This window comes from Sturnira hondurensis, unplaced genomic scaffold (genome assembly GCF_014824575.4).
Source record: "Sturnira hondurensis isolate 20B ecotype Veracruz unplaced genomic scaffold, ASM1482457v3 Scaffold0019428, whole genome shotgun sequence".
Classification (NCBI taxonomy): domain Eukaryota; kingdom Metazoa; phylum Chordata; class Mammalia; order Chiroptera; family Phyllostomidae; genus Sturnira; species Sturnira hondurensis.
In genome coordinates this window covers 4887492-4905335 of record NW_028092059.1, presented here as the reverse complement: position 1 = coordinate 4905335, position 17844 = coordinate 4887492, and the positions used below count along the sequence as shown (strand labels likewise).

The following is a 17844-nucleotide window of genomic DNA, read 5'->3' as shown; positions in this document are numbered from 1 at the left end:
TGGAATAGAATAGAGAGCCCAGAAGTAAATCCATTCTCAATGGTCAAGTAATACTCAACAAAGTGGGTAGGAGCATAAAATGGAATAAAACTAGCCTCTTCAAATGATGGTGTTAGAAGAACTGGACCGGTAAATGCAGAAAAATGGAAACTATACCACCAACTTACACTGTACACCAGAATAAACTCAAAATGGGTAAAAGACTTAAATATAAGTTGTGACACAATAAAAATCCTAGAGGAGAAAATAAGCAATAAAACTTCAGATATCCCTCACAGCAGTATTTTCACTGGTACAGCCTTGAGAGCCAGGAACATAAAGGAAAGAATAATCAGCTGGACTACTTCAAATTAAAAGGCTTTTGTTCAGCTAAAGAAGACATCATTGAAATGAAAAGGGAACCAACTGTATGGCAAAACATATTTGCTAACCATACCTAGGACAAGGTTTTGGTCCCCAAAATATGTGAAGAACTCAAATGACTCAACACCAGGAAGAAAGACAATCCAATTTAAAAATGGGCAAAGATTATGAACAGACACTTTTCCAAGGAGAACATACAGAGAGCCCAGAGACATGAAAGGCAGCTCAGCATCACTAACCATCACAGAGATGCAAATTTAAACCACAATGAGATACCACCTCACATCGTCAGAATGGCCATTATTAACAAATTAACAAGTGCTGGGGAGGATGTGGAGAAAAGGGAACCCTAGTGCACTGTTGATGAGAACTCAGACTGGCACAGCCACTGTGGAAAACATGGAATTCCCTCAAAAAACTAAAGATGGAATTGCCTTTTGACCCAGTGATACCATTGTGGGGTTTATAACCTAAGAGCCCTGAAACACCAATTCAAAAGAACCTGTGCAGCCATGTGTTCATAGCAGCATTATTTATAGTAGTCAAGTGCTGGAAACAGCCTAAGTGCCCATCAGTAAATGAACAAATCAAAAAAGAAGGTATTTTTCACAAATTGGAATACTAGGCAGCAGAAAGAAAGAAAGAACTACCTTTTGTGATAGTGTGGATGGAACTGGAGAATATTATGCAAAGTGAAATAAGCTAGGTGGCAAAACACAAGTACCATATGATTTCACCTATAAAAGGATCCTAAAGAACAAAACAAACTTAACAAGCAAAATAGAATCAGAGGCATGGAAACAAGGGACAGGGTAACAGCAACCAGAGGAGAGGTATAGGGAACTAAGGGGGGAAAGAAGGGGAAAAGTATAGTCAAAGAATTGGTATAAGTGACTCATGGACATGGACACCAGGGTAGGGATTGACTGAGGGGGGTGGAGGTAGGTGTGGCAGGGTAGAGCAATGTGGGAAAACTGGGGCAACTATAATAGAACTATAATAAAAATGAAAAATTCTGTGATAAACATGTATTTCTGACGAGAAAAAATATTTATGATCTTAAAAATATAGATGTCTGTAAGAAGCAGAAATTACACTAATACATATTTGGGGGGGAGAGTCGATTGTCAGCCTTGAACATCTGGGGTACTAATAGTTTTCTTTTAGAAGGTATCTGTATGTTCTTTTTATTCTCTAAACAAAAACCCGGTGATAATTTAGTTGCTTTTTCTGATGTGTACAGGTGTTTTTCCATGCCATTTGCAACAAAATGAACACTGCATGAGTGGTTTCACTAATTGCTGCTGCTTATAAGTAAGTTATATGATCTTGGGCAAGTTATCTAAAATCTTTCTGCCTATTTTCCACTGTTATAGAAAGTGTTGTCTAATGTCCCTTTCTCTTCTAAAAACCATGAGTTTATCCTTTGTTTTGTACTCACACAGCCTTTTCTGCTTTTATATTCAGATGTTTTATTGCAGTCAGAATTTAAGCTTCTTGAGAAACCAACTTTTATATTTCACCTTTTGCATAGTGCTTGTTGTAGGGTCTTGTAATAAATGCTTGCCAAATACTTTTAGATTAGGTTGATTGAAAATCTTTTTTACTAACTATAATACAAGAGGCATTTATGTAGAATATTTATTTAATCCTTTTCATACTGCTTTTTTTGGTCAGTTGAAATGTCATTTTTAGTAACAATTTGTGTTTTGCTGTGTGAAAAATGTTTCTTTAAGCAGTGTTTGAAACTGAAGCCATAAAATTCTTTATCGATATGTCACCCATGTACATATACAAACACACACCTACACATGGATATGGAAAAATGTGCCAAATATGTATTTGTAGCATCTTGTTAATTTATTGCAGCAGAGGAACTTACTATGAAGTGTTATCACCACATAACTTACAGTGTTACCAAAGAATTTATATTAAACAGCAATATTCAAAATTAGGTTTAGTTTTGTCCTAATATAGATGTTGTGTACTGTTGCTAGTCAGTAAGCTGAGAGCTAAATTTTGTCAATAGACCAGATTTTTTTAAAAAAGAAAATACTCTGACTTTGGGACTATCTTAGGAATCCATCCCCACTGGTTTTCCCTTCATGGTTTAGTGTTCTGTTGCTCTGAAAAACAGTATCAGAACCATCCTAAGATGTAGGCATTAAGGTGGCTGTGCATACCAAGTAGATTTTTATTTATCATCCTGAGGGTGGGAAAATACTTGACTTCTGGTTGGATATCAAGCTGTATGTGGGAATGAGTTACTAGTGTCACTTCTTTTCTAAAAGTTATGTTTTAGAAGTTAAGAGACTTCCTTATTTAATTATTTTTATTGTTATTCAAACAGAGTTAATCTAAAATGTACTATGTAGAGACAGTGGAGTAGAGGAAAGGCTGTGAGGGAAGGTTTGTAACTGAAGAGGGCACCATGAGAGAGAAGAACTATGACTGCTCATGAAATCTCAGGAACAGTAAAGGGTGTGCTTCATAATTCTCAGGAATTTATCCACATGTACTTTTGAAAAGCATAGCAGTGGGTTTATATGATGTGATAAATCATATTTATATGATAAATAAGCCATCTCAGTTAAATACAAAGTGCAAATATACACAATTGAGTCTTGAACTTATTCATTTAATCATCCTATTTTGGTTAACATGTTTTTAAAATTCTAACCTTCCAAATGCAGTTCAAGGTATGTAGTCAATAAATATATTTCTGTGTTTCACCTTTTAACATTTCTTCAATTATAAAGGTGTAAATTCTAGGGATCTTAGTTTTACAGGATATGAAGACAGGCTATTCTGAATAGGTGACATATATTTATAATTCTGTCATTTCTGTCCTTTATCAGTGCAAGAACAAGTTTTATATGGCCAGTACCAGTTTGTTTGTTTCTTAAGAAAGTAAACTCGTCACTGCCTTACTTGTATTCTGAGCCATTTGGTCCGCTGGTAATATATATAGAAAAGGTCATATAATTCAGTCAACTTTTAACTCTTACATAAGTACATTAAATAAATGAAGGTAGGTAATTTAGTTGGTTAAATGTGTATTCACCAAGACCAGCACATAGAAACAATGAATGGTGTGTTTCCTGTTTTATTAATTAATTTATTTTTATGACTCTTAACAGAATGTCTGTGGTGATTTACTTGGATTTTCACAGCAGTTATCTCATTCTGGCCAGTATTTGAAGCACCTAGCCTTTGCCAAAGGAAAGTTCCTTCCTTTTGTGGATCTTAGTGGTAATTTTCTCTGTTCTGTTTTCACTGCAGCTGTAAGGGTCTCATATGTGACACTGACTGCTCAAGAGATCAGTGTCCAGAGGAAGTGGGCAAATTAATGCCCTAAGCTGCTCAGGTTTTATTTGTTTGTTTATCCTCACCTGAGGACTTGCTCTTGCTGATTAAAATCAGTGAGAGATGGGAAGAGAGGGAGAGAAACATCAATCAGGCAACCACACATGCCCTGATTGGGGACCAAACCCACCACCTAGGCATGTGCCCTCATTACTTTTCACTTTACAGGAGGACGCTTCAACCTACTGAGCCACACCGGCCAGGGCACAGTTGCTCAGGTTTTATTAAAAGGAGCCCATTGGTATTTTACCAAGCATGCTCTGTGACATTAATACAGTTTTAATACAGTTTCTTCCAACTCTGAAGTTCATCAGAATAGTAATTTATAGTGATTTTTTTTTTTTTTTTAAGGAGAAGGTTTCTAACCTTAATGATTCAGTCACATATGTTGCCTTGGGATTTTTTGTTCTTTAACGAGCATTCATACTCTTTGCTTATGTCTTATGATATAGTGCTTTTAGAGTTGCCCACTTACTTGGCATCACAGTAACTGAAATAGTCTGTACAACAGTGCCACAGCATTAGTGCTTAGTCAAGTCCTCCTTCATCTTGTAGTTCAGACTGTGAAACTGTAATCTTCAGTTAGCTTCATTAATTAGTTGCCTTCATCAAAGCAAATTATCTGTCCTCATCTCCTAAATCGAGCACATCTTTTTGGCCTTCTTATATTAGAATCCTTTTTTAATACCAGTCTTATACTGGTATTCATTTGATAACTCTTTAAAAGTATTTTATTTTTTTGTTACTAATTTGTACTTTTAATATTTTTACTCTAAGCATTTTAATTTTCCCCAAGGAATATTGATGAATCAAACACTATTATAAAAACATTGTCTTCTGTGTTCAAATACACATATCAAAAAAATTTTAAAATTCACTGCGTGAGATAAAGGATCTTTCAGAAAAAAAATTTTTAGTTAGGGATAATGTATAAACAGAAAACATCTAGGCAGATATTTGTTTCTGTAATTTTACTCTGTTATTTAGAGTTTAATGAATATCTATGCAATCAAAAAACAAATCTTCCAAGCAAATTCAATAGCTATATTGAATATATATTTATATATATCCTATATATATAAATATATATAATAGCTATATATATAGCTATAATAGCTATATATATATATTATTTTTTAATATATATATTTTAACTATAATAGCTATATATATATATTTTTAGCATAGCCTCAGAAGGCTCTCTGAATTATGATGATGGAACAAAAACCTTTTATTATGGGTTGGCCAGAAAGTTCATTTAGTTTTTTCCATAAGGGTGGCTTGTAATAACTCTTACTTGTCTTTAACTTTATTTGAAACAATTTTGTTAGATTGTATTGTGACAGCTGTCAGTGTGCATTTTTTTTTAAAGATTTTATTTATTTATTTATTTTTAGAGGGGAAGGAGAGAGGGAGAGAAACATCAATGTATGGTTGCCTTTTGTGCATCCCCTGCTGGTAGTTAGCCTGCAAGGAACCGGTTTGCAACCCAGGCATGTGCCCTGACTGGGAATAGAACCGCGATCGTCTGGTTCGCAGGCCCGCGCTCAATCCACTGAGCTACGCCAGCCAGGGCCTCAGTGTGCATTTTAAAATAAATCAAAACTGGTAAATTTTTCTTTAACCATTTACATATTGGAAAATGAAGATGTTTACAAATTGGAGAATAAGTACTTTTTCAGCATATTTGCTTTATTTCAAGAACAGTAAAAACAGAAAGATTTGTCCAGTGTACAGAGAAGGTACTGACTAATCAAAAATGTCAAACGTGGATTGTGAAGTTTCATGCTAGAGATTTCTTGCTGAATGATGCTCCATGGTCAGGTAGACCAGTTGAAGTTGATAGCGATCAACTTGAGACATTAATTGAGAACAATGAATGATATCTCATGTGGGAGATAGCTGATGTACTCAAAATATCCAAATCAATAAAGTTGGTGAAAAATAAAAAGTATGTCTTTTATTTTACAGACAAAACCATATGGACTTTTTGGCAACTCAGTACTTTGGCCAGTAATGGGAAAGAGAAGCTATTCTGACATATTTTCCCCTTTGTGTTTACGATCTTTGATTTTCTGTTGATCTGTGATTTTCTTATGATCTGTTATTTTTCTAATAATAGGAGGGTTTCAAGGGCTTCAAAGCTTATTTGCTCATATGCCACAAAGAAAGGGTCTTAGCCTCCTGATCTTTCTCCTGTGCCAAATTCTCCTGTTTTCCCCTCATGATCCTTAGACATTTTTTACCTTGGTAAAGCTTAGCTCGATTTGAAGAGACATGGTCTATACTCATGGATTTCTTTATTTTGTATGACCTTTTACCAGTTTTATCAGCTTTGATGTGGAATGAACAATAATCAAGTCAGTTTTCTCAGTAGCTCACAAATTGTATTTCTGTGACTGGCATCAGTATTATCTGGAAACTTACCAGAAATGCAAATTCTTAAGCTCTACCCCAGACTTACTAAATCAGAAACTTTCCAGATGGGCCAAGCAATCATAATCACTTCCAGGTGTTGAATGTCTTCTTGACATTAGTGATTTGAGGTCTTCTGGATCCATGTAACTCTAGACAGATTGGTGTACCCATAATTTATTTTTATTACTACTATTTAAAAACTATTATTGTTCGTACAAATAATCCAATTAAAAAATGGGTGAAGGACCTGAACACAGACTTCTTTAAGGAGGAGATACAGATGGACTGTAGATAAGAAAAAATGCTCAGCATCACTAGCCATCAGAGAGATGTAAATTAAAACTATAATGAGATACCATCTCACACCTATCAGAATGGCCATCATTAATAAATCAACAATAAGTGTTGGTAAGAATGCAGAGAAAAGGGAATCCTAGTGCACTATTGGTGGGAATGCAAACTGGTACAAACACTGTGGAAAACAGTATAGAATTTCCTCAAAAAAACTGAAAATGGAATTACTTTTTGACCCAGTGATTCCACTGCTGGTAATATATATCCTAAGAATTCTGAAACACCGGTTCAAAAAACCTAATGCATATCTATGTTCATAGCTGCGCTATTTACAATAGCTAAGTGTTAGAAGCAGCCTAGTGCCCATAAGTAAATAAGTGGATTAAAAAACAGTAGTACATTTACATAATGGTGTACTATGCAGGAAAAAAGAGGAATACCAACCTTTTATGACAGCATAGATAGCCTTCAGTTATGGAGGCTATTATGCTAAGCCAGTCAGGGAAGACAAACACTGTATGATTTCACTTATAACTGAAATCTAATGAACAAAATAAACAAACAAGCAAAATAGAACCACAGTCATGGAAACATGGAGCAGACTAATAGCTGTAAGAGAAGGAGGAAGAGGGTATAATGGTGGAAGGAAGAGGAAGGGATTAGTCAAAGAACATGTGTATGAATGACTTATGAACATGGACAACAGAACAAGGATTGACTGAGAGAGTGAGAAGTGGGTTGAGTGGAGAGGGGCAAAGGGGAAAAATTGGGACAACTATAACAGAATAAGGAATAAAAACTATTATTTTATATTGAGGGAAACTTGGAGTGTGTACTATTGAAGTCCACCCTCATAGCTTTGCAAGGAAGTTGAAGTTGCACTTGATACTTGATTGCACTGTCAAGGAAGTACAGTCAAATTGTTTAGTTGCCTGAACAATTGCCTTACTCAGTTTTTAGCAGTTTTTACTTACATTCATTGTTTGTGTTTGTAATTTGACCCTGTGTATAGATTTATGAGACTACTACCACAATAAAATGCAGAACAGTCCCATCATTACAAAGAAAATCCCTCATGCAACCCCTCATAGACGTATACTCACCCCTCAACTGTGTCCCTGTTGCCATAGTTCTGTTCTTCATTTCTAAATGTTTTGTTGTTTTAAGAATGTGATTTGAATGGAATCATATAAAATGTAAGTTTTTGAGATTGGTCCTTTTTTGTCTTACTGAGCATAATGCCCTTGAGTTATTGGATATATCAGTAGTTACTGTACTTTTTTTTCTCAGTTATGTTCCTCTGTTGTATGGATGTTTCAGAATTTCTTTAACCCCACTGGCTTTATTGTGTCCAGTTTCTTGGCTATTACAAGATAACTTCTTAGAAACATTTGTATTACAGGTTTTTGTTTGAACTGTCTATGTTGCATGTTGACTGTATGTTTGGTTTTTTTAAGAAACTCCTAGAAAAAAACCCCTCTGGTGAAAAGTTTATTTATTTGTTAGCTTTCTAATTAAATTGTCTCTTTATTATTGAGTTTTGAAGATTTTTAATATATAAGTTCTTTGTCAAATATGTGGTTTGCAAATATTTTCTCTGAATCTGAAGCTTGTGTTTTCATCTGTAAAATTAGAATACCGTTTTAAATTATTCTTTGTTATAGAGATTTGACTGTTATTTGGAGAGGCAAAATGTATTAAAATTAACCATTTGACTAAGACTTAATTTACAGTCAGATTTATGAAGGTTAGAAACTAAAGGAGTCCATGTTTCTTTCATGGATGATCCCAAATGAAGAAAAATGCCTGCTTTTAAGGTCTTACCTGACTTACATTGATGCCAGGAGACAGTTAAGTACCTACCCTATAACCCCAGGCATTTTAATGATCTTTTCTGAGCAGTGTTTTCTGAATCCATGAAATGGGGGTGAGTGGTTTTTAATTCCAGTAATACTGTGAAATATCTAATATAACTCAAAATAAATAAGGCATATTGCAAAAGCTGTCCCCCAGTTTTTAAATATTTAGTTCTCTGTATCATTTAGGGAACAGTTGTTCGAGGATTTGAACCCAGTCTTCTGTGATCTCCGATGTCAACTTGTAGAACTTTTTCAAAGTGAAGAGTATTTTAAACTAGAGAATATTATTTTATGTTACTAAAAGGGCTTTCCCCCCCCACACAACACTCATTTAAGGTAAAAAAAATTTTAAATAACACCGAACAAAATAGAAATTAATGTAAAGATTCTCAAGCACACTGCCCTGTAACGTAGACATAAAAGACTGCTGGCCCCTGGCTGGTGTAGCTCAGTGGATTGAGCACGGGCCTGCGAACCAGAGGATCGAAGTTTGATCCCCAGTCAGGGCACATGCCTGGGTTGCAGGCCAGTTCCCAGCAGGGGACTCACGAAAGGCAACCATACATTGATATTTATCTCCTTCTGTCCTCCCCTTTCCCTCTAAAGATAAATAAATAAAATCTTTAAAAAATAAAAGACTGCTGGAAGGTGTCCTAGGGCAGCTGAGAAAAATACTTTTCTCCTAAGAGAGAAAATTCTTAAGGGACAAGAAAGACATCAATTGAGTACTCTTTTCTGGAGTTTCCAGTTTGGGAGCCTGGAGCTAGATGCCCTCTAGGGTTTTAGGCCTTGACTACTTGTCTCATACTTTAAGGGGAAGACAAATTTGCTTGCTATCCATCTATCAAGGGCTTGTTCAGCTGCTGGTATTTCCAAAGAAAAAGGAAATTGCATGCATTCCAAGTCTGGTGTCTAGCTGTCAGTATGTGAAATTAACAGATATGAATGTAAAATATAGGGTTAGGTACAAATAACACATCTTTCTATTACATAAACATATTTTATTACAAAATCATAAGCATGTAATTCTGTAACATAACAATATTACACGCAGGCGCACCATTTGACATTTTAGGTGAAGACTTCAAATTGCTGTCCCTGTCGTGCAAGCCATTCACGTAGTATACCAGGGACACTCGTTGGCGTTAATTCTGCTGGATCCTGTATAATATGGTCACTATGGCTGATCTTCCTTCACATTATTGAAATTTGTGCCTTTTAAAACATTTGTGTAAGTAACACTTATATATAACCAAGTACATAATTATATAATCATTATATATATGACCAAGTATAACTTTAGGTTAAAATCCTGGTTGTATGACTCAAATGCTGTTTGATTTTGGCCAAGCTACTTCACTTTTTACATCTTCTAATATTAAAGGAGTATTGCAGTAGTACTTATTCCATAGGGTTATTTTGAGGATTAAATGATGTAATAAATGCAAAATACTTGTAACAATTCATGTTACATATGTAAATACTACTTAAGTCATTATCTCTCGACTAGTAAAGTACTCCTATAGAATATCAGCACCAAGGAAATTAGATCTTTCAGCCACAGGTGTTTATCAGTGAGTATGTTACCCTGAAGGGGAATTTTAAGTTATTTTTATTAGTATATGTATTTCATTCATTTCAGTAATCATTGCTAGCTTTGTTTTGGACATTGTGCTAAAATATTTAGAATCTTTAAATATCTTCAATTTGGTGACTCTGGTAATTAAGTAGACAATTTTGTTTAACGTACTTTGATTATGGATAAAGAGAAGTACAGGCAGTTACGGATGTTTACAGAAGAGGCATCTTATTTACCTACTCTCTAATGATTATGATTGATCAAGAAAGCAAAGGCTGGACTTCTGCCAAGATGGAGGTGTAAGTGGAAACACTGTGCCTTCTCCCACAACCAAGTCTGAATACAACAGAGGTTTAGTAAACAAAGACGCAGCCAAAGAACAAAAAACTGAACCATATGGAAGTCCAACAACAACGAACCTTTCAACCGGGACCAGTAAGAGGGGCGGAGCCAGCAGTGGAACAGGGTCGGGCAGGAAGGATCCCCCGACCCAGGTGCCCAGGCAGCCAGGGTAGCATTGAGGACCCAGTGAGGGTGCGGGGCAGGCTGAGCGCAGTCAAACATTCGCGCGCAGATAAACCAGCAGAGTTGTGAGCAGTGAGACGGACCCCCGCAACCCCCAGCGGCGGACTGCACAGGCCCCAGCAGTGAACCTAGTGAGGGTGCGGAGCAGGCTGACTGAGATTGCACATTCGTGCACGCAGATAAGCCAGCAAAGGAGTGAGCAGTGGGACGGACCACACAGGCCCCAACAGCAGGAGAAGGCAGAGGGGCCCGCCATTGCTCCTCTTTGACCCCGCCCCCACATACAGCTTCACAGCCCAGTGACTCAGTGGTCCGGCCCTGGTGATCACCTAGAGCTCTGCTCCTCATACCTAACAGGCACGAACAATCCAAAATATGGCTCAAGAAGAACTCAAAGCCCCAGAGCCCATAACTCTAAGCGACCAGGAAATAGCGAACCTCTCAGATGCACAGTTCAAAACACTGGTGATCAGGATGCTCTCAGAACTGGTTGATTATCCTCACAAATTAGAGGAACATATGAAGGCTAAACTAATTGAAATGAAGGGAAATGCATAGGAAACCAATAGTGATGGAAAGGAAATGGGGGCTCAAATCAATGGAGTGGACCAGAAGGAAGAACAAAACATCCAACCAGAAAAGAATGAAGAAACAAGAATTCAAAAAAAATGAGGAGAGGCTTAGGAACCTCCAGGACATCTTTAAACGTTCCAATATCTGAATTATAGGGGTACCAGAAGGGGAAAAGAAACAGCCATGAGTGGAAAACATTTGAACAAATAATAAAGGAGAACTTCCCCAGTCTGGCAAAGGAAATAGACTTCCAGGAAATCCAGGAAGCTCAGAGAGTGCCAAAGAAGTTGGACCCAAGAAGGAACACACCAAGGCACATCATAATTACACTGCCCAAGATTAAAATGAAGGAGAGAATCCTAGAAGCAGCAAGAGATAAGGGAACAGTCACCTACAAAGGAGTTTCCATCAGGCTGTCAGCAGATTTCTCAAAAGAGACCTTACAGGCAAGAAGGGGCTGGAAAGAAGTATTCCAAGTCATGAAATCCAAAGACCTACATCCAAGATTACTCTATCCAGCAAAGTTTTCATTTAGAATGGAAGGACAGATAAAGTGCTTCTCAGATAAGGTCAAGTTGAAGGAATTCATCATCACCAAGCCCTTATTATATGAAATGCTAAAGGGACTTATCTAAGAAAAAGAAGATGAAAAATATGAACAGTGAAAGGACAGCAAACTCACAGTTATCAACAACCACACCTAAAACAAAAGCAAACCAAGAGGACAGCTAGATTAGGAATGGAACCATAGAAATGAAGATCACATGGAGGGTTAGCATCAGGGGAGTGGGAGGAGGAGAAGGGGGGAGAAGGTACAGAAAATAGCACAGACAGTAGGTAGAAAATGGGGGGGAGGACAAGAATAGTAGGGGAAATATAGAATCTAATGAACTTGAGACACGTGGTCATAAACTAAAGGGGGGGAATGGTGGGTGAGGGGTGTGCAGGGTGGAGGAGAATGAAGGGGAATAGAGCAAGAACTGTTATGGTATAATCAATAAAATATATTTTTAAAAAAGCAAAGGCTTTTGTGATGGGCTAATTCTGTGGAATGGATGTGAGGAGAAACATTCTATATTAAGTAAGTACATAGTTTTAATTTTATTTTGTTTTTTAAATGTAAGGGAAGGAGGGTGAATAGTAGATTGAAGGGAAAAGTAGTAGAAGTAATTGTCTGTAAGAGGCATATATAAAGCATGGCATGGAAGTGTCAAATAAGCCTTTACTTAGACAAAGAGGAGCCACTGAGACGTTTCCCCCCAGTTTTATGGAAAAAATTGACATGCATCACTGTATAAATTTAAGGCACACAACATGATGGTTTGATTTATGTATATTGTGAAATGATTACCATAGTAGGTTCAGCTGAGAATTTACAGTTAGAGAAACTGGTACATTTTTCATGTTTTAAAATGTGTGTTTAATTTGATTCTATAATGGTAAATACTTAAATAATTTTCTTTAAGGCAGTAGTTTTGTATTCATGCTAAAAGTTTTAATTTTTTATTTTTTAAGGATTTCAGTTTGTTGAAATGAGCAGTCGTAAATCGAAGAGTAACAGTTTAATACATGCAGAGTACATTTCACAGGTTAGTATATGTTTTCATTAATCTCAGGGTTCGTTACTGTGCAAAGGTCCTCAGAGAAATAGTCTTTTTAAACCCTCAGTAGAGTATATGTTTACTGATTCTAGAGAGAGAGGAAGTGGAAGGGGGAGAGAGAGAAAATGTGAGAAATACCAATCAGTTGCCTCCAGTTCATAGCCTGATCCTGGGTCAAACTCGTAACCTTTTGGTGTTGGGAATGACATTTCAACCAATTATGCCACTTGGCCAGTGCCATCTTCTCCCCTAGCACTTACGAATAATAATTCTTTCCATTCTAAGGGCAGAATGTCTTATGTTTCTTCTTAGTTTCATTCTTTGTAAGTCTTTGGATAGTTGGAGTCCTAACTTGACTCATGTCTTCCCAAGTAGCTTAAATTTATTCCTATGTTTTTTAATCCTTTCGATGCTGTTATAAATGAAATTGTTTTATTTTTATTTGTTCATGTATCTAATAGAGATACATTTGCTCATGTATCTTTATTTGCTAATGTATCCAAATGCAATTGCTTTTTGTATATTAATCTTGTGTCCTACAACCTTGCTGAACTCATTAGTTTTAACAGTTTTTTAGTTTGTTCCTTAGGATTTTCTACATATAAGATCAGGTAGAAATAGTTTCATATCTTTCTTTTCAATCTGGGTGCTCTGGCTAGAACCTTTAGTGCTCTATTGAATGGCAAGAGCAGACATTTTTCTTTTGTTTTTTAATACTGAGGAAAGCCATTCAGCCTTTAACCATGGATGTTAACCAAACCAGCTAACCATATTATCTGTAGGTTTTTGTAGATGCTCTTAATCACAATGAGGAGATTATATTGCTAGAATACAATCTGTTGTATTCTATATTGCTAGAATGTTGAGTGTTTTTATATTGCTAGAAAGTTGAATGTTTTTATAACAAACATTTAAAATTTTTTTAAATTTATTGATTGATTTTGAGAGAGACACAGATTGACTTGTTTGTTCTACTTATTTATGCATTCATTGGTTGATTCTTATATGTGCCCTGACCAGGGATTGAACTGCAACCTTGGAGTATCAGGACAGTGTTCTAACCAACTCAGCTACCTGGCCAGGACTATCGTGGACATTGAATACAACTACATACTAAATTTCAAGTGTTAAGCATATATCTATACATATCTCTTTTAAGGAGTCTAGTAGGTAATGGGGATAGCATTTCAATCATAGCTTTTCTATTTATTTGGCTTGATCAGAACTACATTATGTTTAAATTAAAAGTAAATGATGTTAGCATCTCCTTTTTAAGACCTTTCTATATATTTTATGGAAAATGTTTAACTCTTCTTCAAAAGAAGTTTTTTAGCAAGTTTAATTTTCATATCCTCAAAGCAAATTTATGTATAGCTTCATTGATTTCTGTATGTGTATACACTTGTGTAACCTCTCTATTTATTGCAGCTTCACTTCACTTTACCCTGTTTTTTTAATATTTTATATGTAATTGTTTCCTCTCGAATTTATTGAAGAAAGAAAAGGATTGAGGTTTCACTTGTGATTTCTAGCCATCTTACCTAGATAGAGGAATAAACATTATAATTAGTTGAGTCTCCATAGATGCTCATTTACATGTTTTTACAGGTACCAGCTGTTATTTATCCAATATCTGTATTGTGTTAGAGATAGCTGCCTTACTCAATCTGAAAAACAGGCCAGTCTGAAAAATGTTAGTGTTTGTATTTTATATATTTTAATATTTAGAAAAAGCTAACTTTAAAATGCCTCTCTGGCACCAATCCTCTTTTTCTTTTCACTTCTTTTATAATGATAACTATAGATTATTTTATCCCCAGTGAATAATTTGCTTTGCTTATACTCTAGTGCATGCAAAGAGAACTTGCTTATCTCTTTGGTATATGAAGAATCAGTCCTGTGCTCTCAGTCTGGAAAAAATAAATAATTTTAAAGCCTTCTTGTTTCTGTTCATGGGCCTTCTAAGGTTTGTGTCCCTGGAGGACCTCTGCATTAGCAGTAGATGCTGGAAAGAAATGTCTTTGATGGTCCATCTTTTTAAAGAATGTGCTAGATTTTCTGACATAAATTTTACAGCTATGTATAAGCCCTTCATTCTATGATGACTTCAGATTTCAACTGTTTACAAGACTTTTTTTCATAATGTATTCCAGTGATTTTTTATTTTATAGCCTAGATGAATGTGTTATCTTTCTTATATGAGCATTTCTTATATGCTGTTACTACTTTTTTGAAGATTGTTTCTTAAATGTTCATTTCTGTCCAATATATTTGCTATGCTTTTTTTTCTTTTAAGGCATGGATCATGCTCTTTTAGTAATTCTGTGCTCTACATCTAATAGGTCTTCAATAACTATATGGACTCTTAAACTTATTTCCTCAGAATTTTGACCTCTACCTCTGGCAGGTACAGATTGGTAGGGTTTGAGCTAAGCCAGTTGAGATGTGTCACTATCTAGAGATTGAGGTGTGGTACATAAGCATTATAATATTAGATTACCTCCTGTCTTTATTCCTTTGCTCATATGTCATACAATGAAGTATTCAGTCATTCACATGCATTAAAAAAGCCCTCAGCTCTGGCTGGTGTAGCTCAGTGAATTGAGCACAGGCTTACGAAGCAAAGGGTTGCCAGTTTAATTCTCAGTCAGAGCACGTGCCTGGGTTGCAGGCCAGGTCCCAGTGGAGACCATGTGAGAGGCAACCACACATTGATGTTTCTTTCCCACTCTTTCTCCTTCCCTTCCCCTCTCTCTAAAAATAAATAAATTAAATAAATTAAATTTTTAAAAAGCCCTCAAATTGCTGATGCAGCCAAAGTAATTCTCTCGTCAAAACCTTCACAACTACACTTTCATCTTTTCTCTAGAACTTAAGATAGAAAGAAATAATTTTATAACTCATGAAAATGGTGCCAGAGCTCTTAAAGAAAAATGATTTAGGGAGGGTTGAGTTGATTCATTAATTCCTAATTCTGACTGCTGTAAATATACATTCTAGTTCTTTTTTATTGCATGGAATTTTATTTATATTTATATTCTTTATTTTCATCAGGTACAAAGAATTTTACGTGAAAGATTTTACCATCAGCCTCCATATAGCAACCTGTTTGGAGTACAAGTACAATATAAGTAAGTTTAGCTATTCCTTTGCTTGTTATGAACATACTTTACAGGTGCACGTTAGGGTTTGCAGAAATTATACACAAATCTTTTCTTAATGCTAATGAACTAAAAATTTTTCTTTGGTTATGGGAGCATTGCATATCATGAAGCAAGAGATATAAATTAGTTTAGATGAGAAAGCCTTTTAACTTTTAGTATTATGTTGTTTCTATTATCTGGTATTATGATTATAATTTTAATCTTGTACCTAATACTTGGCAGCCAGCTGTGGAGTGAAAGGTCCTAAGAATTGTTACTGTTGTCTCTTGTAGTTTCATAAAGACCAAGATAATTCAAATATATTTCCTCTTGAGGTTTCTAGAGAATCAGTATTAGCCAACATTCTCTTCTGTGTTCTCTGTAGGACAATTTAGAGTGTAAGGCAGGTTCCCTGAGGGAAAAAAAGGGAATGCCTGTCTTCTGTGGATACTCAAATTTAGCTTTTAAAAAAGTAATACCCAGAAATTATTCCACTTTTTAATTTTTGGCCTATTTATGTCATTTTAGACACCTAATTGAGCTGCTGAAAAGAACTGCTATCCATGGAGAAAGTAATTCTGTTCTTATTATTGGACCCCGAGGATCAGGAAAGACTATGGTAAGACTAAGCTGTTTATTTCTGGTATTTCTTTATTTTGATAGTCTTCTGATGATTCCTGTAGACAACACTAAAATGTGTTTCATTACTTTTATTATTTTGTTACTAACATTTTGCTTTTTGTCCTTAAATCATCAAAGACATTAGAAAGCCTTTTACAAAGTTAGGTTGATACATTCGAATTGAGCGTATCTTTTTTTACCTTATTTTTCTTCACAGTAACACATTTTTAATTGTTGTTTGTTTTATCATGGTCTTTTGTCCTTGAATAATTAGTGATTGCCAGTGGAAAAAGAAAATTTGCATTTATTGAACATGTACCTTGTGCCTTTTATTTATGTTCTCTAATTTATTGTTTACTTACCCAATAAGGTAGGTGTTATCCTTGTTTATAGATTAGGTATTGTCTTTGTTTATAGATTATCACACCATGCATTCTTTTTTCTCTGATCATTTATTGTATATTGTTTAACCCTAACTCAAACAATTGTTTCATATGTCCATTCATATCTTCCAGATTTATCCTCTACTTTCCCTCATCATCATATTTACTTAGTTACCTCAAAAATACACTTTTGCCTTTTTCCCCTCGTCTTTTCTTTTCACATTCTTTATTCAGTATTATATGAGACAAATTATGTATGTCACATTGAAAGTATTACTGTGCTATTCTATTTTAAATAGTTGGGCTATATAAATCTGATTTCTGCTATATTCAATACAGTAAATTTAGATTTCTCACTAACATATGTTTTTATTCTATAAAAGTAAAATTATGTATTAAGTACAATTATGTTAAGTAAAATTATGTTTTTATTTTTTAAACAATGCATGTTGACTCTGTTATGTAAGATGAGGAAATTAAAACTTTGAGATTTTGCTGTTATCACCCATTTTCAATATTGTTTGAAATACATAAATTGGGAATGTAGACCTATGCATGGAAGTACTTTCTTCTTAGGTGCCTAGACGGGGAGGTTAATCAGAAGTATTTGGTTAATGTCAGTGAAGACCACCACGGCTAACTTGTTTTGAGTTCGTATATGATTTTTTGGGTCCGGGTGCTTGTCAAGTTTCTTCATCCTAGCAATGTGGAAATTTCACGGGTTATATAAGTGTTGGCCATAAAAACTGATACTCTGAAAATCTTCGTAGTATGCAATTTAGATCTTTTTTTCAGTAAAGGATAATTTTTACCCCCCCACACACACACACCTTACATCGTTATATCTGGAAAATGCATTATCATACTCACGGTTGAAGAACATTTTTAGATAATGCTTTAATTCTTCAAGAAGTTTCACACTGATGCTATTGTATCAATCAGTACAGAAGAAAGAGATACAGGAGATCAGCACATTAGATCAATTAAACTGCATCCTGAAACAAAATGGCATTACAACAGGAAAGTTGAATCTCAGTGATTTGTACCTCAAAGTGTCAAGCCCATGAATATAACTTGAGTAGCTGACTGAATTTATTCTGAACTTCACCTTGGAAGTTT

At 35.3% G+C, this 17844-nt stretch overlaps 1 protein-coding gene across 7 annotated transcripts in view; it reads left to right on the top strand.

Moving 5' to 3' along the window:
- The window catches only part of ORC4 (origin recognition complex subunit 4), a 71491-nt gene that overhangs the window by 17810 nt on the left and 35837 nt on the right, over positions 1-17844 (top strand). For 4 of the 7 annotated variants that reach the window (XM_037027798.1, XM_037027796.1, XR_005063888.1 and 1 more), the window contains 3 exons: positions 12493-12566; positions 15633-15709; positions 16250-16340. In XM_037027798.1, the coding sequence (XP_036883693.1) occupies positions 12510-12566; positions 15633-15709; positions 16250-16340 (225 nt within the window). In that variant the 5' untranslated portion in view covers positions 12493-12509. Of the gene's footprint in view, positions 1-1655; positions 1678-9942; positions 10020-12492; positions 12567-15632; positions 15710-16249; positions 16341-17844 lie in introns of those variants that run through there. The other 3 variants (XM_037027797.1, XM_037027799.1, XM_037027801.1) reach the window with 3 other exon arrangements.